Genomic DNA, 22,782 nt, shown 5'->3' with positions numbered 1-22,782 from the left:
ACATCAGCCCTGGATGACCTGCAAGGGCAAAATAGTCGAAGAAGAAATGGCTAGCACTCAAGGTGGCCATTCAGAAGCTAACAGGAATGGAAGTATTTCTCAAGATAAGATAGTCCTTATGACAGAAGGCAACTCCAACCTGGCTTTTTTTTTTTTTTTTTTTTTTTTTTAAAAAAAAACAATGCGTTAACAACTTCAATATCCTCTGCAGGAAAACAGATATTCTCTTGGATTTGTCAGATTAACACCAACAGCCTAGAGAACACTCAGAAGGGTCTGGCCCAATCTACATTAAAAACAAACAAACAAACAAACAAACAAACCTTTGACAGTGAGAAACAAAATATGTCCTCAGCTACGCATATATGAGGCTCAGAAAAATGAATAAAACAAGTTGGCTCATCAGTTGGTGAAGGTGAAACTCAGACATTACATGAGAAATAGGTTAGAACAGGTCAGTAGGGATACCTTATCCTAAAATAACATAATAAATGGCTAAAAATCTATCAGCACCAGAAAAAAAAAAACACCCAACATTTTATTATAAAAAGTGCAACATGAGAGGATCATTAGGAGCTTGAAGGGTGGACCCATTCAATTTAAGCACCAGATGTAAAGTTCAACTTTGGGACTGAGATTTTCATTGCTAGGCACCTTCTCGTTAACTTCCCAAGAAGCAAACTCCCTATGCTGTGGACTGCTAGGCTAAGACATATCAAGTGAAATCCATCTCTCTAAAGGAGATATCCAGCTATTAGCTCAGCAGATAATCCAACAATCATTGGAATGGAGTATGATTGGGATAGACCAGAAGTCCAGATTGCTGTCCTAGTAGGCCCAAGAATAAAGATAGAGTCCACAGACAGGAGAAAATCATCCTGATTCCAGGACTGTCTGGGCTAGACTACTGAAATCAAGATGATCAATGTTCCATCGTGTCTTAACTTGCCCAAGATCACTGAGATTACACAAACTGAAGAAAGGCATATACCAGGCTTTTTGACCAGAGAAACGAGAATGCATACCAAAATCCGGGACACCTCCCATCTCAAAAGTAGTAGATACAGCAGTTCTTCTGGGGAGGACTATAGGAACATTGTCAGAGTATGCGGGGATGTGATGAGGAAGGCTAAGGCCCATTTGGAATTAAATCTGGCAAGGGATGTCAAGGACAACAAGAAGGGCTTCTGCAAATACAACAGTAGCAAAAGGAAGACTAGGGAAAATGTGGGGCCTTTGCTGAATGGGGTGGGTGCCCTGGTGAAGAAGGATGCAGAGAAGGCAGAGTTACTGAATGCCGCCTTTGCTTCAGTCTTTACTGCTCAGGCCAGCCCTCAGGAATCCCAGGCCCTGGAGACAAGAGAGAAAGTCTGGAGAAAGGGAGACTTTCCCTTGGTCAAGGAGGGTCAGGTTAGAGATCATTTAGGCAAACTTGACACCCACAAATCCATGGGCCCCCATGGGATGCACCCACGAGTGCCGAGCGAGCTGGCGGACGTTATTGCTAGGCCACTCTCCATCATCTTGGAAAGGTCATGGAGAACAGGAGAGGTGCCTGAGGACTGGAAGAAAACCAATGTCACCCCAGTCTTCAAAAAGGGCAAGAAGGAAGACCAAGGAAACTACAGGCCAGTCAGCCACACCTCCATCTCTGGAAAGGTGATGGAGCAGCTCATCCTGGAGGCCATCTCCAAGCATGTGGAGGACAAGAAAGTGATCAGGAGTAGTCAGCACAGCTTCACCAAGGGGAAATCATGCTTAACCAATCTGATAGCCTTCTCTGATGGAATGACTGGCTGGGTAGATGAGGGGAGAGCAGTGGATGTTGTCTACCTTGACTTCAGCAAGGCTTTCGACACTGTCTCCCATAACACCCTCATAGGCGAGCTCAGGAAGCGTGGGCTAGATGAGTGGACAGCGAGGCGGATTGAGAACTGCCTGAATGGCAGAGCTCCGAGGGTTGTGATCAGCAGTGCAGAGGCCTGTAGCTAGCGGTGTCCCCCAGAGGTCTGTACTGGCTCCAGCCCTGTTCAACTTCTTCATCAATGACCTGCATGAAGGGGCAGAGTGCACCCTCAGCAAGTTTGCTGACGATACCAAACTGGGAGGAGTGGCTGATACACGAGAGGGCTGTGCTGCCATTCAGAGAGACCTGGACAGGCTGGAGAGCTGGGTGGAGAGGAACCTCAAGAAGTTCAACAAAGACAAGTGCAGGGTCCTGCACCCAGGGAGGAATAACCCCATGCACCAGTACAGGTTGGGGGCTGACCTGCTGGAAAGCAGCTCTGCAGAGAAGGACCTGGGAGTGCTGGTGGACACCAAGTTAAGCATGAGGCAGCAATGTGCCCTTGTGGCCAAGAAGGCCAATGGTATCCTGGGGTGCATCAGGAAGAGTGTTGCCAGCAGGTCGAGGGAGGTGATCCTCCCCCTCTACTCAGCCCTGGTGAGGCCACATCTGGAGTACTGTGTCCAGTGCTGGGCTCCCCAGTACAGGAGAGACATGGCACTACTGCAGAGAGTCTGGTGGAGGGCTACAAAGATGATTAGGGGACTGGAGCATCTCTCTTATGAGGAAAGGCTGAGAGAGCTGGGCCTGTTTAGCCTGGAGAAGAGAAGGCTGAGAGGAGATCTATCAATGTGTATAGGTATCTCAAGGGAGGGTGTCAAGAAGATGGGGCCAGACTCTTCTCAGTGGTGCCCAGCGAAAGGACAAGAGGCAACAGGCACAAACTGAAACACAGGCAGTTCCATCTGAACGTGAGGAAAAACTTCTTCACTGTGAGGGTGACAGAGCACTGGAACAGGTTGCCCAGAGAGGTTGTGGAGTCTCCTTCTCCGGAGATATTCAAAACCCGCCTGGACGTGATCCTGTGCAATGTGCTCTAGGTGACCCTGCTTGAGCAGGGGGGTTGGACTAGATGATCTCCAGAGGTCCCTTCCAACCTCAACCATTCTGTGATTCTTTTAAGTAGTAAGCAAAAGGATACGGGATGTTACCAGTCCTGAAAGAGAGTCCCCTCAAGACATCCGGGATCCTTCAGGCATAGGCTAACAGGGTAAATGTCTTATTCCATATGTGAGAATGTTGACACTACCCAAGGGATTAATCATTGACATGAAAACTTGATTCTTGATGCACTAATTTCAAATCTTAGAGAGAGGAGAAAACTGCACCAGCATGTTTCTTAACAAAATTCTGGATATTTCCCTGCAAAGGAAGAATAGATCCTGCCACCATAACATAGAATATCTCACCTCCAGTAGGCCTCAAACATGTAAATAGAAGGTTACTTCTTAAGGAGTGCACCAAATATAGATAAGACTGTAAGCATTATACATGTAGTCTGATAAGAGACATCACATAGGTGCATGAAAACAGCTAGCATAAAAGAACTAAGTAGGCCTTCACTGTGTGTGGAGGGCACTAGCTAATTCCATGAAACCTGCCTCAAGGTAAGAGAGGCCAGAGAAACCTGCCTCACTGTCCCTGAGTGCAGGGCTGCTCCAATGAATTCAAAATTGAATGAGTTCTAAATCACCATGCTTGAACTCACTAATTATATCTATACTAGACATAAGCAAAACAGATTACAGCCTATTATTTAGCCACTACCCACCAGCACAACATGGCTCTCTCACCCTTCACAACAGGGCATCTACATCAAAACTGCCTACTGGGAATAGTTCCTTACCCATACCAACCCTCAACCATACCTAGGAACTACTTTGCAAAGTGCTACTTCACATGGGCCAGAACTGTGTCAGTAACCACGTTAACAATTTGCAAACCTGGGCTCAGGTTTGATTCACAAATATAGACACTATGTACAATGGACAAACATTTGCCTGATTTGTAGGAGGGCTCTTTCCAGACCATTTGCAATCCTTGCCATGAAATAGCTCTTGAAGTTTGGCCTCCTCAGATAACATGAGAACCTAATCAGACCAAAAGAACATCGCGCAGTGTCCTGACAGTAACAAGCAGCAGATGCTCAGGAGTGATGCTTTCCCCATTCTCGCACTGTAATGATACCTCCTCGGAATGCTCTCCTATCTCAAAAATTTTGCAGCTTAAGCATCTGAGCCAGAAATGACATCTCTAACAGCTTTAGTTTACTTTTTTTCCCCTCCCTATTGAATGAGATGGCACACCTTGAAAGGGCAAGAGATGGGCACAAAGGAAGTCTGCATTCCCAGGATCCCAATATATCTCATTAGTCCTAACAATTGCCCCTTCTCTGCTTCCAGCAGTTTAGGAGCTGAGGCTGGCCAGCCCAGAACACATGGAGTAAAACATAAGCCTGGTCCTAAGAAGGAGGAAGAATTAGAGGCTATTTTGATGCACAGCAATCCAAAGCTGATGTGCTTTATTGCCACTGTCCTATGAAGGATACCAGTGTTTCCCCTTTAACGCTTGCTTAGCTCAGAAGGTGCCCTTCTCTGAAGAACTAAAGGAAGATGAAATAGTCCATCTTGACGCCAAACCCTTATGGTGCATGAGAAACAATATAAGTGACTTCCACCTGCTACAACACCAAACAGCCCATGACAAGGAAGGCTACTGTGGAGGAGGCTTGAGGGAGATTGAATCTGGTGCCGAGTACCAGCGCTGGCTGAAAATGACATTATTGAAAAGCCATGAACAATACCAAGAGAAAAGGATGGAACTCAGGCAAGATCCTTACATGCTTGATGATCAAATGCAGCAAAGATGTGAGTTATAAGCCTGATATTGAAGAAGAGTACCCCACTCCATAGGTTAGACTAGCTTCATTTCAATCTGTGCCAGTATGACTAATGGATTAGACCCATCCGAAGAGACAAAGGGAAATAAGGGGGAGGATTCTTTGTAACACTGAAATCCTGACAAATATATACACAAGAAATAACAATTCCTATCTTTTGTTGGCAATACAAGCCATGACTGGATTAGAAGATGAGTCATAACAAAGTTAAAATTAAGGTGACTTTAATCATTTGAAATATTTCAATGAAAAGTCAGTTTAAGTATCTATCTATGCAAATTGTACTTACCATAACAATACCAAAAGAAAAATGAAATCCAGAAAAATTACCAATTTCAAGTCTCCAGAGCTGTTGGCAATGCAGCTTTCTTCAACAAGTTCGTTCACTTTTTTTTCTAGCTGCCTAATCTTTTCTTCTGGACTAAAATAAAAGTAACAATAGAAAGATTGATTTACACTAGTAACTGCAAACAACACATTTTTATGCAGGCTGGTATTAATAAAATAACACAGTAGTGTAATATATCACAACATATGGCAACTAATCAGCTTTCCTGTCAAAGAAAATACAATGCAGAACTACACACAGAGAAGATCCTGCAAAGATATATTCACACTTTCAGTTTAAGCACAGAGACTTAAGAGAACATAAATCCTCTTATAAGAAAAAGACAGACATGCACATTTCACAGACTCAGTTTGCTGAAGAGAAGCAATGACAGAATGAATAGATGGGATGGTGAAACTTTCAAGTCAAGCACCCAGTGAAATGAAATATTTTTTTAAAAGTAATTAACAGAAACTTAACTTGCATGTATAGCTTCAAAATATAGCTTGCATATGTAGATTTTAATCAAAAGTTGTTATTCACCTAGGTTTTTTTCCTCAGTTAAATAACCATTCATTTCAGTAGTATTCCCTATTCCTCTTGAATTTGAGGAATATAACTTTTTTGAGAAGTCTGAGGATCTCTTCTCAGCCAACTCCCCAACGTTTATACCAGCCTGTAAAACTTTCACAATCTCAGTTCTACTTTTTATGAAGGTGTTAAGGTCAGACAGTGAACAAGGAGAAACAGCAGGCAAATTACCTAAAGTCCCTTCCATAGGACTGCATGAATCATGGTGTTTCTCGCCTGTCAAGCACTCTTCCATAATCCTGTTCTATAACACCACATTTGTGCGGCAACAACTGCATTCAGATTGCTGGGCTACAGTCAGAACTAGAAGTCAGGGAAATCAGATTCTCCTCAAAATCAATGCAACTACGCTGGGGAGTCAGCTAACTATGTGCATAAATATCTGTAGCCTTATCCCACAAAAATACAGTTTGGCCCCGCAAGGCTTCACAACTGCCTGTATGTTATTAAACTCTATTGTAAATTGCTTTTTCTTGCTGTTAAAACTTTAAAATCATGTAACACAACTGAACAAAACAAAAATATATCTATATACCTGTCTTGATTTTTCATTTCCAGAGGAGGAGCAGGACCCTTGGCTTGTCCAAGAGGATCAAATAAAGAACCTGCAAAATTAACAGAGTCCTGAAAATTGTAAAACAGCATCTTCCTGTGGCAGCTGGCGATTTCTACAAACCGTACCTCTCATAGATGCTTTAGTGTAACCTGCAGCATGAACTGCAGTCATTGGTCGCGCAACCCCATCCTTAAAGAAAAAAGAAAGAAATATTAAAAGAAAGTTCCTAAAAGGATGTATTGTGAACAGTAAGGGCATCAGTTGCATATTACAAAACCTTTAAATACAAAGAAAAGGTTGTTACCACCTCGATAAATTGACCAGTATATTTCTCAAATATTGTACATATCATAACTGTCTACAAAATAGCAGAGCTCACATTATACAGAAGCTATAACTGATATAAAGGAACAGTTATTATTTTGTGTAAATCTTATATACATTCAGAATACTTAATTCCAAACTTTTTTTTCCCCCACAGGCAAACGTAATTGTTACTGTGCTTTGTTTCTAATAATGGTAACATGTATTTTGTATTTCTCTCTCATTTTTACACATTCTTCTTAGGAATGGTTGGTCTTGAAATCTGCAGTGCGCTCCAGCTTACTGTCTGTCACATTGTTTCGGAAATCAGATTTTGTTGTTGTTTTTTTCTTTTTACTGACAGTAAAGTTTGAGAATCCCATGAAATTATGGATCAGAATGTTTTACCTGATCTAAGCCAAAAGTGGCACAAATAAGCTGGAAATTTGTTCTTATTACCAGATGATTCCTCCTAACACATGAGGATCTGACACCACAACATGACAACTTATTAAAAAATCCTGACTCCCATCTGGGCTGATACAGAGGAATAAATAGTGGGTATAGACATACTTGGCATTAAGCCAACATGTTTAAGAGGAAAAAAAAAAAATCTTTGCTACATTGCTGCAGTTTCTTACTAAAGTATATTAGAAAACCAGGGAAAACAGAATCAATCTCTCTTCCTATTTCAAAGAAAAGTTATTCATTGCATGTCAATAGATGTTAAGGAGCACTTCAGTGGTGCTACCTCCAATCATGTGCTCAAATAAAATATTCACAGAAAAAAACCCTCCCATTTTCTGACAGTAGTATTTTTGAAAAAAAAAGTACAAATTAAAATAGAGAAATCATTTGTATTTTCATTTCAATTATTTTTAAATATTTGTATTAAAAACCTCAATAAGTGTCAGAAAATTTCATCATTCTGAGTCCAGATAAAATGTAAATATTAAAAACCTTCACCTGTATAGCTCCTGTCATTGGTCTTCCCATAGATGAAGTTAATGTTGCCTTTGACTACCAAAACAAAAAGTAACTCAATTAAAACTAGCATTCACAAAGCATTAGAAGTTTATAAGCCTTTTCACCATTGAGTTTTAAGGCCCAATCTTATGATTGCAGAAGTTCATAGTAAAATTCCCATCATTATAGATGCTCAGTATAGGTGTTTTCTGTATTTTTTTTAGATTTCTCAGGCACTTCAGTTAACACAAATTCACAAATACTATTTTTATGCAGATATACTTATGCAATTTTTGTTTGCAAGCTTTTTATAACATCTGAGGCAGCAGTACTCTTCACTATTAAATTATAGAAAGTATTAAATTTTAATAGTTTAAATGATTGAATTATTATTTAAAAAAAATCCATAACAAGTAAATTACACACAAAAAATACTGCAGTAAGAGTCTGAGTACAGCTGACACAAGATTAAAAACTAAGATTCATCTATTTTTAATTAGACTTTGGATAGTCTCTATTATTCTCATTATAAATGAAATGAAGGAGTTTGCACCTAACTATGAATTACAGGGGCAGATTCAGTGCTGTAAGTCATGCCTTCCTGCAGATTTTATTTTACAATAAATAAGGAAATGCTCTGTAGCTGCCTACAGGTATCTCCTCCATGAGCAGACACACTAAACACACTGTTCTTCAATATCAGTGTTAAAAACACAAAGGAATAAATGTGCCAGATCTTCAGTTGTAAATGCTAATGGTTACTACAAACATGCAACGCAGACTGGCAAAGCACTTCTGGGCCATGAAAAATGTACCCTCTAATTCCCACCCCGAGGTCTATGTTTTATGTACTATCCACCACATATCATGAATGGTTTTAGCTTTATCCTACTAAAGCTGTATCTACATTAGCAAGTATCATAGAGCAGAAGAAGCAAATCTGCAGAGCGAACAGGCACTGTTGAGGTCTGGACACACACATTACCGGTTAGTTAAATCAGGAGTGTGCTCTTCCAGCAAATCTGCCAATTGCCTATGTTGTGAACTGAAGTATATACCAAGTGGAGACAATTGGCAGATTGCCTTCCAGTGCACTGCTCCTTCAATAAATTTTCTTCTCCCCCAAAGGCTTGGTACTGCACTAAGTATCTGCAGATACAACTGCTAAGAAAAAAAACAGTCTCAGAAGGAATATATTCAGAGCAGGCAAGTGAAGGTTCAGGATAAAGGATGCACTTTAATGACTTATGACAGAATTTACCTCTTTTTGAAACTGTTACACAACTAACTTGCATAAGAGATACTTAAAGCAATAAATCCTGGAAAGAAGTAATACAACAAAACCAGCAACTAAATAGATTAGAAGTAACCAGTAGGAAAAAATTCCTTACAGAACATTTTATTGTACTGTGAAATAATTTCATACGGGTAATATCATTACTTGACTTATTTCAAAGGTGTGGGATGCAAGATTTAAGAATAAACTGCAGTGACACTAATATCATCTAGACAGAGTAAGAAGAATACATAAAGACGTGGTGCTGCAAGCAGTAGAACCAAGAAGTCCAGTGTGCCTTCTTGCATGTCTAAGATACGTTAAGCTCACACCATGTGAGCATCTAGCATGTCGATAAAAATCTCTCTCCTCTCTCTATCAAAATCTGTAGGAGATACACATCTTTGAGAGCACTGTCTTTCTATCAGATTTGATTGATGCAGGCTAACAGGTTCAAAAATTATTGGGATAAGGGATAACAAAGTGAATACAGCAGTAGTACATAACCTTTGTTATGTAACCAGGCCAAGATATTAGCTATTTAAGACTTACAATATTGGCTAAGTATACCACAGAATATAACAAACTTTTTCTGATTAAATTAGAGGTGATTTGAAAACTCATATATTTTTTTAAGACTTAATTTCACCTTAACATTCGGAAGACTTTCTCAAGAACTAATGAAGAATCCATCCAATTCCCCATGCAAGAAAATCAGGTTTTAATATTTTGAAATCTATTGCCTTATGCAGTACAGAAGTTGATTCACAGTATGATTTGGGAGAAAAAGCATCAGTAACCATGCCTTGACCAAGAGCAGAGTCGCACACTTACAAAAGTGAACAATAAATGTAATTTATTGGAGGAAAATGCTAAGATAAAAGGAGATCATTTTGTGCAAAGGCTTAACGGTTCTCATTTTTAAGGCAAACACCTCACTGTCATTAAGAATATAACAGTGAACAAAAGCTTACCCCAAATGCAGTAGCTACATGTCTTGAAGCTGATGTACCAGGAATTTTGGCTGTCATCTGGGTGAAATAAAAAACAATGAGCACTCACATGTGTTATTAAACTACATAGAGAGACTAATAATTATAAAGTGAATTCATAGAAATAATAGTGCTTAAAAATTGTTATAGAAAGGAATATCATTGAGTAACCACATTGTTCTGTGAATAAGTAACGTTAACCAGAACAGTTTCATCTGTTCTTTGGACACAAAATATATATTCAAAGTAAAGTGCACACGCCAACTTTATATTTCTTATGAAAAATTATGTAAGATTTAAGTTGCAGCAAAATGAATGTAAGCAAATTAATTTATGTGAAAATGGAGGAAAAACAATCAGAACAACAACAAATGTTTTTGTAAATCAGACTTTCTAGCTCCTTATCATTAAGATTATCTGTCAAGACTAGCACCGCTATGAAAAGAATACTAAACAGAAAGTCCTTCCAGAACCTCGTTTTGCTCTTTAATCGTCCTTTAACTCATTCCCTCAAACAAGAATATAACTTTCGTAACAAAATTCCTTGCTAGTCTAACTCCAGAGCTTAATGGAAGTGATGCTCTGCTAATACTTTACTTATTTTTCATACAAATAAAGCTTGCATCTTCATGTTAGCAGTAGACAAAAAAAAAAAGATGATGAGCAATGCTCAAGGGAAGTTTGTATCAGAACCAAAAATAGAGCTAGAGCTCCAGAGAACTTCTACACTATTTGAATTTATTTTAAAATGTACTTACAGGGGGTCTTCTGCCATGACTTGTTCTCACTGCCTGTTGAAAAGCTGCATCATTTTCTAAATTCTGAAAAAAAAAGAAGAAGAAATAAAACCAACAACCCCGTACCCCCATAAAAAACAGCACCCAAAGCCACAATTCCAAAGTCACAATTCCAAAATATTAGGATTATTGAAAACAGACAGGTAAAAGATAAGTATTCTTCAAAAATATTTGACTTGAAGATTACTGAATGATAGGTTGTAGTGCAAATAGGCCTAATAATATATTCATTACTTATCTCTTTTGATATTTTAAGTTTCACAGAATCACAGAATGGTTGAGGTTGGAAGGGACCTCTGGAGATCATCTAGTCCAACCCCCCTGCTCAAGCAGGGTCACCTAGAGCACATTGCACAGGATCACGTCCAGGCGGGTTTTGAATATCTCCGGAGAAGGAGACTCCACAACCTCCCTGGGCAACCTGTGCCAGTGCTCTGTCACCCTCACAGTGAAGAAGTTTTTCCTCACGTTCAGATGGAACTGCCTGTGTTTCAGTTTGTGCCTGTTGCCTCTTGTCCTTTCGCTGGGCACCACTGAGAAGAGTCTGGCCCCATCTTCTTGACACCCTCCCTTGAGATACCTATACACATTGATAAGATCTCCTCTCAGCCTTCTCTTCTCCAGGCTAAACAGGCCCAGCTCTCTCAGCCTTTCCTCATAAGAGAGATGCTCCAGTCCCCTAATCATCTTTGTAGCCCTCCACCAGACTCTCTGCAGTAGTGCCATGTCTCTCCTGTACTGGGGAGCCCAGCACTGGACACAGTACTCCAGATGTGGCCTCACCAGGGCTGAGTAGAGGGGGAGGATCACCTCCCTCGACCTGCTGGCAACACTCTTCCTGATGCACCCCAGGATACCATTGGCCTTCTTGGCCACAAGGGCACATTGCTGCCTCATGCTTAACTTGGTGTCCACCAGCACTCCCAGGTCCTTCTCTGCAGAGCTGCTTTCCAGCAGGTCAGCCCCCAACCTGTACTGGTGCATGGGGTTATTCCTCCCTGGGTGCAGGACCCTGCACTTGTCTTTGTTGAACTTCTTGAGGTTCCTCTCCACTCAGCTCTCCAGCCTGTCCAGGTCTCTCTGAATGGCAGCACAGCCCTCTCGTGTATCAGCCACTCCTCCCAGTTTGGTATCGTCAGCAAACTTGCTGAGGGTGCACTCTGCCCCTTCATGCAGGTCATTGATGAAGAAGTTGAACAGGGCTGGAGCCAGTACAGACCTCTGGGGGACACCGCTAGCTACAGGCCTCTGCACTGCTGATCACAACCCTCGGAGCTCTGCCATTCAGGCAGTTCTCAATCCGCCTCGCTGTCCACTCATCTAGCCCACGCTTCCTGAGCTCGCCTATGAGGGTGTTATGGGAGACAGTGTCGAAAGCCTTGCTGAAGTCAAGGTAGACAACATCCACTGCTCTCCCCTCATCTACCCAGCCAGTCATTCCATCAGAGAAGGCTATCAGATTGGTTAAGCATGATTTCCCCTTGGTGAAGCTGTGCTGACTACTCCTGATCACTTTCTTGTCCTCCACATGCTTGGAGATGGCCTCCAGGATGAGCTGCTCCATCACCTTTCCAGAGATGGAGGTGTGGCTGACTGGCCTGTAGTTTCCTTGGTCTTCCTTCTTGCCCTTTTTGAAGACTGGGGTGACATTGGTTTTCTTCCAGTCCTCAGGCACCTCTCCTGTTCTCCATGACCTTTCCAAGATGATGGAGAGTGGCCTAGCAATAACGTCCGCCAGCTCGCTCGGCACTCGTGGGTGCATCCCATGGGGGCCCATGGATTTGTGGGTGTCAAGTTTGCCTAAATGATCTCTAACCTGACCCTCCTTGACCAAGGGAAAGTCTCCCTTTCTCCAGACTTTCTCTCTTGTCTCCAGGGCCTGGGATTCCTGAGGGCTGGCCTGAGCAGTAAAGACTGAAGCAAAGGCGGCATTCAGTAACTCTGCCTTCTCTGCATCCTTCTTCACCAGGGCACCCACCCCATTCAGCAAAGGCCCCACATTTTCCCTAGTCTTCCTTTTGCTACTGTTGTATTTGCAGAAGCCCTTCTTGTTGTCCTTGACATCCCTTGCCAGATTTAATTCCAAATGGGCCTTGGCCTTCCTCATTGCATCCCCACATACTCTGACAACGTTCCTATATTCCTCCCAAGTGGCCTGTCCCTTCTTCCACTTTCTGTAGACTTCCTTCTTCTGGTTGAGTTTTGCTAGGAGCTCCTTGCTCATCCATGAAGGTCTCCTGCCTATTTCTCGTATGAATGCACCTATCTTGAGCTTGGAGGAAGTGATCCTTGAATATTAACCAGCTCTGCTGGACCCTCCTTCCTTCCAGGGCCCTAACCCATGGGATTCCTCCAAGTAGGAGGAAATGTAAAAACTTATTATCCCCTGAAAAATAATAAAATACTATGACGAAGAAGAGCTTAAGAGATAAAATTTAGCATGTGCAAAATTTTTATTTCTGTCCAAAAGCTTATTACTAGCACTACTTCTAAATTTTAACTGACATTAATATCTATGTCATGCCAATACAATACGATATTTTATGTTACTGAGGTCACACTGAAACTCCTATGGACTTTGCTGGCATTGGGATTTCACACAAGGTGCCAAGAAAAATAAAGTCTTGAAACACTGGCCTTGTGTATAGCAGAGTAAGGGGTTGTGGGTTTGGACCAAATGACCTCCGTCTTATTCTATAATTCTACAACGCCAGCAGTTAACAGAAAGTGGTCTGCTGCGCTACTGCAAGTCATCCTAGATGCTTTATTGATTGTACAGACACCTGAGGGGAAAGGGACTCCACTCTACTCTCTGGTCTCCTTCAGCTGCAGCACAATAAGAGGTAAATGTTCTATTGACCAATAAATAGGTTCTCGCACCAGAAGACTTGCACATGATCTGGGAAACACCATAGCAAACTTTTGCCTTCAAATACCTAGGATGTAATATTTCATAAATTCTAATCCTTACAGCATATCAGACCTGGCATGAGATGCACAAACATACTTTGTTGGGATAGAAAAGTATCAGAGAAGTAATAAATATTCAAAAAAATCCTTGTGAAACTTTATATATTTCTTGCTAAATGAAGAAAAACTGACTTCAAAGCAGCAGTATACTTGTATATAAGTGTACCTACATATTCTTATCTTGTACTTAAAAACTAATCCTATTCACAAGGAAGGGGGGAAACAGCAAATATTTTTTACCTCTGTGTCAAAAGTGGGATTATAATCATTGTATCCAGAATAAAGATCATCCTCATCAGCCTCTGTAGCCAGATGCACATTCTGCATCATTTTTATCTGTGAAAACATTAAAACATCCCCAATATTATCTCAGTATTATTATGTATGCCTTAAAAATGTAAAATATAGATAATAATAAGGTTTACAAATTCAAAAGAGCTCAAATTTAATTTTAGTTTATATCTGCTGTCCTTGATATTAAGAAAACATGAATAGCCCAAAAAATTAGGGTTCTATTGAAAGCACAATGATATTAAATGGCACCATTCCATAGAACCAGGCTGTCCGGACTTACACCTTTGTCACGACAAAATTTTAACAGTAGTTTTAAACAGACATAGTCATCTTATCATTAAAACCAAATGATCATTACAAGTAATTATAGTATTCAGAATAGTACTTTTACATTCTCAGATAATTCAGATTTGGGAAAATTCTTGCATATTCTGAAGTTTGCTATTATTTTTTAATTAGACCAAACCATAGTAGTCTAATGAAAGATATCACTTCTAGCACCAAATCTTCCTTCACCTGTGTCCCTACACCAACAAGGATGCAAGTATTCTCTTTATGCAGAATTCTTCACATAATTCTGTCATTTCAGTTTAAGCAGTTAAAAAAAAAAAGGAATTAAAGAAGCCTGGGTTTCGACATCTTTCTTCAGAGGTACTTGGGGTGTCTAATAAGGGTTGCATTCACCTTGCGGCCTTTTCCTCACTGAAGACACTAGTAAGGTCTGTTTTCCTGGCTACCTACCTTCCTGAAAAATTAAGAACATAACAATCCGATTCCATCTACAGTACGAAATACGCGCACTTTGGCGGTGATGCTGAGCTAGGCCACACACAGCCCGCTAAGGGCTAGCCGCTCTCGAGCAGGAGGAGGCACCCCTCGGGCCTCCCTCCGGGCCATCCGCGGTGCCCCGCGGCGCAGGGCAGCCTCGCTCCTTTTTGCGGGTTTCCTCGGTCAGGGTCCGAGGCAGCGGACGGCGGAGCTGCCCCCAGGGCCGCCGCGCCGCGCCCCGGCAAGAGACTCCGGGGGCCGACACTAGGACCCGAGCCCTCCCCCCCGCGCCGCAGCCTGCCCGCCGGTCGCCCACCTCCTCTTCCGCGCCGCGGCCCCGGCCCCGGGCCCGGCCTGCGTTGCCAAGGGGGACACCAGACGACGCGATCCCCTAATGCACCGCGCCTGGTTGCTAAGATACGGGAGCTTGGCTTCTGCCGAGCATGCACGCCGCCCTGGCGCATGCGCAGAGCTTCCCCCGAAGCCTTTGCCCTCGCGTGGGCGTCGCCGCCGTCAGGGAGAGCTCGGCGGCAAATGGGGGGCGCGGGGGTTGCGTCCGCGCCGCAGGCTGGCTCAGCGCCCCATGCTGCGTGCCAGGCGCTCCTCGCGCCCGAGCCCCTCCGGCCGGGCGTGCTGCTCCTGGGGCCGAAAAAAGCCAGCCCTCACCCAGTTTCTAAAATTAAGCAGCCACAACATTCTGCCCTCCCAAAAGCCCGACGAAAGGGAGCAACTGGCACAAATCCAACAATCTCCACGACCCCTTGCAGACAGGAAACACTACTCTCAACTTTTTCGGACAGATTTTCGAATGAAGCAGTGCAGATCACTGAGCCAGAGCTGAACGTGAACTAAATTTGACTTCTTTTTGATCATTCTAGGACTTACTCTGACCTGATCCCACAAACATTTATGCATACACTTCATTTTGTGACTAGATCTATTTCCTGTGTTAGGTTACGCGTGTTCCCAAGGTGGGAGCCTGAGTGCTAAGCATTAAAACATATGTCATATGATGGAAGTATGACCAAAAGTTGCTTCTCCCTGTGCTTCCCTCATCTTTCAGAAGAGTAATGCAAAACTACTGCAAAAGATGGCAGTCTTGTCGGACTGCCTACCTTTAGTCCATGGGACAAAGAAAACATAAATGGAAACAAATTTACTTGTCTGCTAGACATTGCTATTCTGTGTCTGTAAAAAAATGTCTGTAAGATGTGGATAATACTTATCTACTTTAAAAGGAAGTTTATTAGGGTTAATGACAATGTTTTTGAAATATTAAGCAGAAAGCATTTGAAAATCAGCAGAACAGGCCAAGAAACTCAACAACCCTAGAGTCCTCCATAATTTAGGATTATAGGATCCTAGAATAATTCATGTTTCAATGGACCTCAGGAAGTCTCAGCAAGTGCTTCTCTCTAGCCCCAGACTACTGCTAGCACGTGTCCTTTGGAGTACAACGGGGCCCCAAGGGAACATATGTTTTTTTCAGGCAGCAGCCTACACCTGTGGCTGCAGACTTCCACCACAGTCACCATATGACTCACTGGGTGCTCAACAACATCATCTGGAATCTCAGAGACTAGTGTTCAGATAAACTGAGAAATCTGCTCTCAAAACTTAAAGTCCCAATAAAAAAGTGAATAAAGATTTCCATCTGCCATAATCTCTGAAACTGAATAAAAAAATTAAAGCTCCTAAAGTCTTCAAAGAAAAAAAGGTGATTCAGTCATTCTACCATTTTTACTGCTTTCTCTTGGCTGGGTGTTATGGAGAACCTGATAACTTCTCCAGCTGATTAGCAAACCATTACACTCTGGGGAAAGTAGTCATCCATAGCTAAATGGAAAACAGAGAGAACAGAGCAGAGATCTCTGAACTCTGTATTATTTTTGAGAGATAGAAAGCTTTCTGAGCCAAACTGCAACCTGCTCCCACTGCCTTATGCTAATGGCATAAGAAAGCTATAAAGCCACTACACAATATATAGTCAGTCAGAATACCCTTTGTATGATTGGGTTTTGTGAGCATTATGCAATGTCAGGGCTTTCTGCTGCTCACCTTCTTGCAGCTTCAAAGTCCTTTCATAAGAGATAAGGCACAGCGGATATGAGTGAAATGTCTTTCTACTCCGGCTCCCAACAAGAGAAACAAAGATAACAAAATTGTATTAACACATTATCACTTCTTGCATTAACTTGTTCAGGTTCAATGCATGAACCACTTTCACACTGAAACTTTAGACCTGACACTTTTGGACATAAAAATTTTATACCTGGAGTTTCTGGAATACAAATATTTTGCAGAGTAACAGACTCTAGCTGGGAAAATTTTCAAGGTGAATTATCTGTCATAAATGATGAATTTCAGCATAAAAAATATATATACATAGTCCTCCTTTTCTGCCTGTGACTCCTCGTATAAATTTCAGCCTATGGCTTTTAGATTATCTGGTTGTCCTCAGACACATTCAAACTGAGCAGCAGATGCATAATGGGGAAAAAGCCCTAGCTCTGGTACCCAGCTTGCCCTTACCAGGGACTTGGGTATACTGGTGCCCAGCACGCTGTGATGTTTCAGTCCATTTATTTGGGGCACTGGAGGGAAGGGGACCATGTTAAGGAGTCAGTGCATCTGTATCTATCCTTGTAAATGAAACAGTGGCAGGACACAAATGGAATCTGACCATGTTCATATTATCAAACTCTCTAACCCTCCAAAATAGGGTGAACACATTGAAAGCAACTATAGGGAATGGTCCCTAGCTGCTGTTAACTCCCAAACCATACTGGAAATTGTTTGGGAGAATGATAATTATTTAATGCTGTGATGGGATTTTTTTAATAGCATAGACGGTTGATTCCAGTGCCTGGGTCCAGGCCCTGGCACAGCCACATGTAGCCCACATTGCTCCAGTGTGCACCTGGGGCCAGGAGCTTGGAAACACTCCCTGGCCCACCTCGTTAGGCCCCTCAGTCCATGTACTGCTTCTGAGGTCCTCACAACAACTTAGAGTCTCAACAGGCCTTTTTGATGCTTCTAAAAGCTGTATCAATCTACAATGGTTTTATGTGCTATGAAGTATAGAATAAATAGACATTAATGCATAAAGATTTAACACAAAACCCAGAAATACTAGGATCTTCTGTGACAACACTGGACCTTTCTCACTAGACCTGATTTAAGAGATGCTCTAACCAGATCACGCTACAGGGAAAAACCCAAATGATGTAATTGTCTTTACTGGCTTTGGCTAAATCCTGAGTACAACCTGGAATGCAAAACTGCCACAAAGTAGTAAATAGCCTAAGCAAAGTTATATGCTGTAAATTCCTAATCACTTCAAGTTACAGTAAGTCAGCACTCACTAAATGAAGTTGTCCCATTCTTTTCTCACCTTTCTGATTTTCATTCCTGCCCTGGATCTGTCCTCTGCTTTGCATCAAGTTAGCTGTTTGTGCAACTGAAACAAACTGAAGATTTGATCAGACTTTTGTCCAGTTATCTTTCAAGCTGTCAAGTCCATGATCCAGTTTATATAGTGAAAACTTACGGCAGTTTAAGGAGACCCTGAAACTATACTCTTTAAACAGTAGAACTTTCCTTGCCTTCAAAGCATGGTGACTGGTATCTTTTTGTAGCAGTAACAATACAAGTAAGGACTCAAACTTTTCCAGCAGCTACTAATTTGGGTTCAGGGGTTACTGGCCACAGTCTGCTTGTCCTAATCACTGTTAGCGTGTACCTTACCCTTGCTCTTTCCATTTAACTGTTTGTTTTATCAGCCCCTAATATGTTTTTAGAAAATGGTCTGGATTAAAAAAGTAATGCTCCCATTGAAAACTTTAAAGAGTAAGTAATTTTCTAGTATTGAATTCTGGACTGATGAAACGTTCAGAAGTTTTGCAGTGTCATGCAAAGACACTTCAGCTAGCTTACCTACCAGGAGCAGTAAAGTTGCATTTACCAGTATTCCTCTTGAAATGAATAGATCATGTCAATATACCTTTAAAAGATTGCTCAAGGGAAGAAAAATAAAGAATATTATTAAAATTAAAGCCTTTCTAATACTTAGCCTTTCAAATAGTTTCTTTCTTTTTTAGCTGAAAATTTAAGAGAGTTTAATGGTAATTCAAGTTAATGCTAATTAAATTTATTTTAATGGCAATTAAATTAAAAAAAAGTTTCAAATTAAGCTCTTCCTATACTTGTAAATCCAGACTTCAACTGGTTAGTTTTTTGGTGACTGATTTATGTGACAGTCTTGATACTGTGGGCTCATTTATTTCATCAACACTAACAGGTAACTATTGCATGTTACTTTCCTCTGTTATCAAAAGTATGACCAGTATGGGTATTAGAATCTTAGAAGTTAGAAAATAAGGTTTATAGAGCTCCTCCTGATACAAAGGTAAGTACAAGGATCAGAATATTTTCAGGGTCAGGCTCTTAATGAGGAATTAAATTAGATAAAAGTATTTTACAGGGTTATATTGAAAGTTTTTAAAAACAGCTATTTCAAAACAACTCTAAAAGGGGAAAATACTCAGTATAATTCTGCTCTAAACATCAATTCACAATATAGTCTCTATTAAAGCAGATAAATAAATCAATTATGTATGATTTGTAAACAAACAAAATAAATGGAAGAACTGCATTATGAATGACACATATGTTGTAGTGTGGGTTTAAAAGGCATTTATAACAGGTATTTTAACTATTAAAATATATAATTCCATCTATTTTTGCTAAATCATATTTTTGCATAGTTCTTGTAATATCTATTTTATTAGCATGTAGTTGTTAATTCCTGCAGAGAGCTTCTTTGAGAATCACCATTTTTAGCAATATTGGTAGTATTTTCATCAGATCATTTGCACTGTGAATGACTAGCTAAATAAACTGCACAAACTTCTAGTTATAATTAAAATTATAGTTGTAATTGCAGCATAATTGTAATATAATTGCTAGCTATAATTATAATATGCAAACCACTAGCTATAACTCTACAAAATAGAAACAAAAGTTATTAAACTAAATTAAATGCTAGCACATTTGAACCCACTGTGTTTTCTGAACCATTAATATAATAGCAGCAACATACCATAGTCTGTCACAACTGAAATGTACTTTTGGATTGCTCTGGTGAGCAAGTAATGTATTAAAACAATGTAATGCTTAACAAAGATGAACTATGCCTCTGTTTTCATCCCATGCCAAAAGCTTGGGTAAGAACACTTTGTATTTTAGAAACATGCAATTCCTATATTTTCTGCAAGGGGCCTCACATTCGCAGCTCCTTCAAATTCCACCTTCCTGCTGCTCCCAGTAAATGCTGGCAATTTCCCTTTGTTTATTCCAAGACTCTTTTATACGGCTCTGCTCCACCCCTCCAGTAAACCCACCTCCTCTCCCCAGCCAGTAGCAGTTGTCACCTCCTCACGTGGTGTGGTAGTGGAGCATGCTCAATAGAAATTGAGACCAAAACCATGGAGGAGTCAACTTGGCAGCTCCCAACAAAACGAGTCAAGTCTACTCCGACTGCTGTTGGACTTAGAAGAAAGACTATATAGGCTGGTGAGTGCATATTTGCTTCACTTGGGCCTCTTCTGTTGACAATACAAACCCTACTTTTCTTTCCCTAATGAAGCCCAGAATCTTACAAAGTTTTTGAGTTCTCCTGACTTAAGGTTTCTGCCCTTCCCACAGGACTTGCACTAGAGGGAAGAGTGAGTCTCTGTCCCTCATTCTCCTTTTTTCAAGCATGTTTCCTTCCCTTGACCTACACTTTTGAGAAGTTAATTCTCTGTAATCCTTCTTCCTGCAAACCTCTCTTTTTTTCCACTTCTTTTGATCTATTCGTTCATTAGCAGTTTGGACTCTAGTGTGTCTGGTCATCTGAAACAGTAGGGAATATGTCTACCATCATACTCTTTAATAAAATAACTAATGCAGTTATGTAGCATTGTTACTACTGCTACATTGATGATAATAAAATAGTTCAAATTTCACTACCATAGACCCCTTGTTTTGTTCAGCAATAGAACTTAAAGGCCTTGTAATTGCTGTTATCACAACTGTGATTAGTTCTCAAACCCTTGTAGCAACGCCTCTTGAACTGCTTAGCTGAGTTCTTATTTCTGCTGAATCAATTTGTCTGGATAAAATTGGTTTTGTCTCTGAAAGTCTAGTAGTTCTTAAGACAACTTCAGTTATAAACAAACATCTCAGAAGGTCAGAGAATATTGAAATTACTGATAAGAACTTAAAAATGTCGGTGATGGTGACCTTGTTCTTAAAACCATGTTTCCCAAGCTCAGAAGACATTAGTTTTATATTCTGGAGACTTAATTTTTTTCTTTAAAGTAAAAATTTATACATAAAATAGGTATACATTGCTTCAGTTATGCTTTGGCTAAATTGTCTGTGTGTTCATAATACATGCCAAGTCATGCTGTTTTGAATTATTCTTTAGAGGAACAAAAATGGTATTTGATACATCATAAAACAATGCTTTCTATACTAGCCTAAGCAAGATAGCAGCAGCAGAGCTAGCAAATCCTGGTTTCCTACACATTTCTGTCCCACTTTCTTGTATATTCTTGTGGCCCAGTTATCTCCACTCTGCTCCACCTACATTTCTTAATTGCTGGTAGGTTTCAGGTCACGTGTGTGGCAACTGTGTGGTGTTAAGGTTGTGAAGTTAAGGTGGTATCAGTTTGGTTTTCCATCTGCTATGCAATGACTGGTATTCATGAAACTATTAGGAATTCAGTATTTTTGAGATCTCTATCTCTTTGTTAAATGTTGTTGAAATTAGCAAAGTATTAGTGAGGGACTAGACACACAAAATGATTATGTAGGCCTTTTATTTTTTTCTCAGAAACCAGAAAAAAATAGCCAAACAAAGGTTCGTTATACTTCTTCATCAGCCTCTATGAAACATTCATTCTGGGAATATATTAATTTTCAACTGATTTTTTTCTGAAAGCCAGAAACACAAGAAAACTTAGAATAAAAGTGTTTCTCAGCTATAGTAATAGTTCAGTAATAGAATCTTTGATAACAACTGTTCATTTTAAAATATTAACTTCTGTATCTTTTCAGGAGTATCCAGCATAAGATTACAGAACAACACATAGATGAGTAGGAACTACATAGAATTAGAAAAAATAAGTAATGCAGTACTCCAGGAGGAACAACAGATACTACAGAGCAGCTTAAAGAATTATGTTGACTTTATAATGTCGCATTTTTGCACGATTTCTTAAAAGCTTTGGACAAAAGGTCAGCAAAAAAAAATATTATTTATTCTTAATTCAAGAAGAAAGTATTTTTAAGAATAATAAGACTTTCTCTAATGCAAAAAAAACCCCATGGACTGAGTTTTGAGTTGGAACTTTATTCTGGAATTTCTTTGTGTCCTCATTGAGAAATAGAGAGCAATGGGATTTGCCATATTCTGGTACTTTTCTGGCCAAAGCGTGACGGGATGGGATCTTTGCTTCTTCAAAGAGGGCTTTGCATGCCAAGTCCCATGCCCTCATAGGTGTCTTGGTTTCACTGGGATCTCACCTGAGGGCACCTCGACACCTTTGAGGACATGGCCCTAAGGGTCAGCCCTTCCCAAGGCCCTTCTTCGTGGCAGGGCAGAAGGGTGCAGGCCTGGCCGTGGCCTGCTCCCTTGGGGGTGCAGCAGGCCGGCCCAGGTGCCGGCCCTCGCCCTGGCGGCGTCCTCGTGGCGCAGCCTGGGGGCTCGCTTGTGTTGCCTGTCTTTCCAGGGGGGTCAAGCAGCGCGTGGCCTCCGAGGGGCCAAGAGGAGAAACCGCCAGCGGGGACCGTTGGGACACCCTGAGGGAAGGAGGCGTCGTGGCTCTGCCCCCCCCCGGCCCGCCGAGGGCGGGGGCCGGGCCCAGGTGAGGGGCGGGTGTGTGAAGGGGGTTGCCGAGACCTCTCTCCGCACACACACGCGTGGGGGGTGGCAGGGAGCTTTCGGGAGAGGAGCGTCTCCGCCTCTGGGCGGGTCTGCGCCCGCCGGGGGCCCGAGGGCCGCCGCCTCGGCTCGGCTCGGCTCGGCTCGGGGAGCGGCTGCTGAGGGGCGTGCCACGCAGCCAATGGGAGCGCTCGTCGCAGGAGCCAATGGGGGCGGCGGTGACATCGCGGGGGCCGCGGGCGGGCGGGCGCGGGAGCGCGCTTTAA

At 41.5% G+C, this 22,782-nt stretch overlaps 1 protein-coding gene across 2 annotated transcripts in view; it reads right to left on the bottom strand.

Moving 5' to 3' along the window:
• The window catches only part of IFT88 (intraflagellar transport 88), a 69,889-nt gene extending 54,915 nt beyond the window's left edge, over positions 1-14,974 (bottom strand). The window contains exons 1-8 of one of the 2 annotated variants that reach the window (XM_013962174.2): positions 14,903-14,974; positions 13,765-13,860; positions 10,516-10,578; positions 9,740-9,796; positions 7,490-7,543; positions 6,346-6,409; positions 6,200-6,269; positions 5,076-5,166 (exon numbers count right to left, since the gene is read on the bottom strand). In XM_013962174.2, the coding sequence (XP_013817628.1) occupies positions 5,076-5,166; positions 6,200-6,269; positions 6,346-6,409; positions 7,490-7,543; positions 9,740-9,796; positions 10,516-10,578; positions 13,765-13,854 (489 nt within the window). In that variant the 5' untranslated portion in view covers positions 13,855-13,860; positions 14,903-14,974. Of the gene's footprint in view, positions 1-5,034; positions 5,050-5,075; positions 5,167-6,199; positions 6,270-6,345; positions 6,410-7,489; positions 7,544-9,739; positions 9,797-10,515; positions 10,579-13,764; positions 13,861-14,902 lie in introns of those variants that run through there. The other variant, XM_067290148.1, reaches the window with a different exon arrangement.
• Between the last annotated feature and the right edge of the window lie 7,808 nt (positions 14,975-22,782).

The sequence above is a fragment of the Apteryx mantelli genome, chromosome 1 (assembly GCF_036417845.1).
Source record: "Apteryx mantelli isolate bAptMan1 chromosome 1, bAptMan1.hap1, whole genome shotgun sequence".
NCBI lineage: Eukaryota > Metazoa > Chordata > Aves > Apterygiformes > Apterygidae > Apteryx > Apteryx mantelli.
The sequence above is the reverse complement of the archived record's forward strand: the minus strand, read 5'-3'. Positions and strand labels throughout refer to the sequence as shown.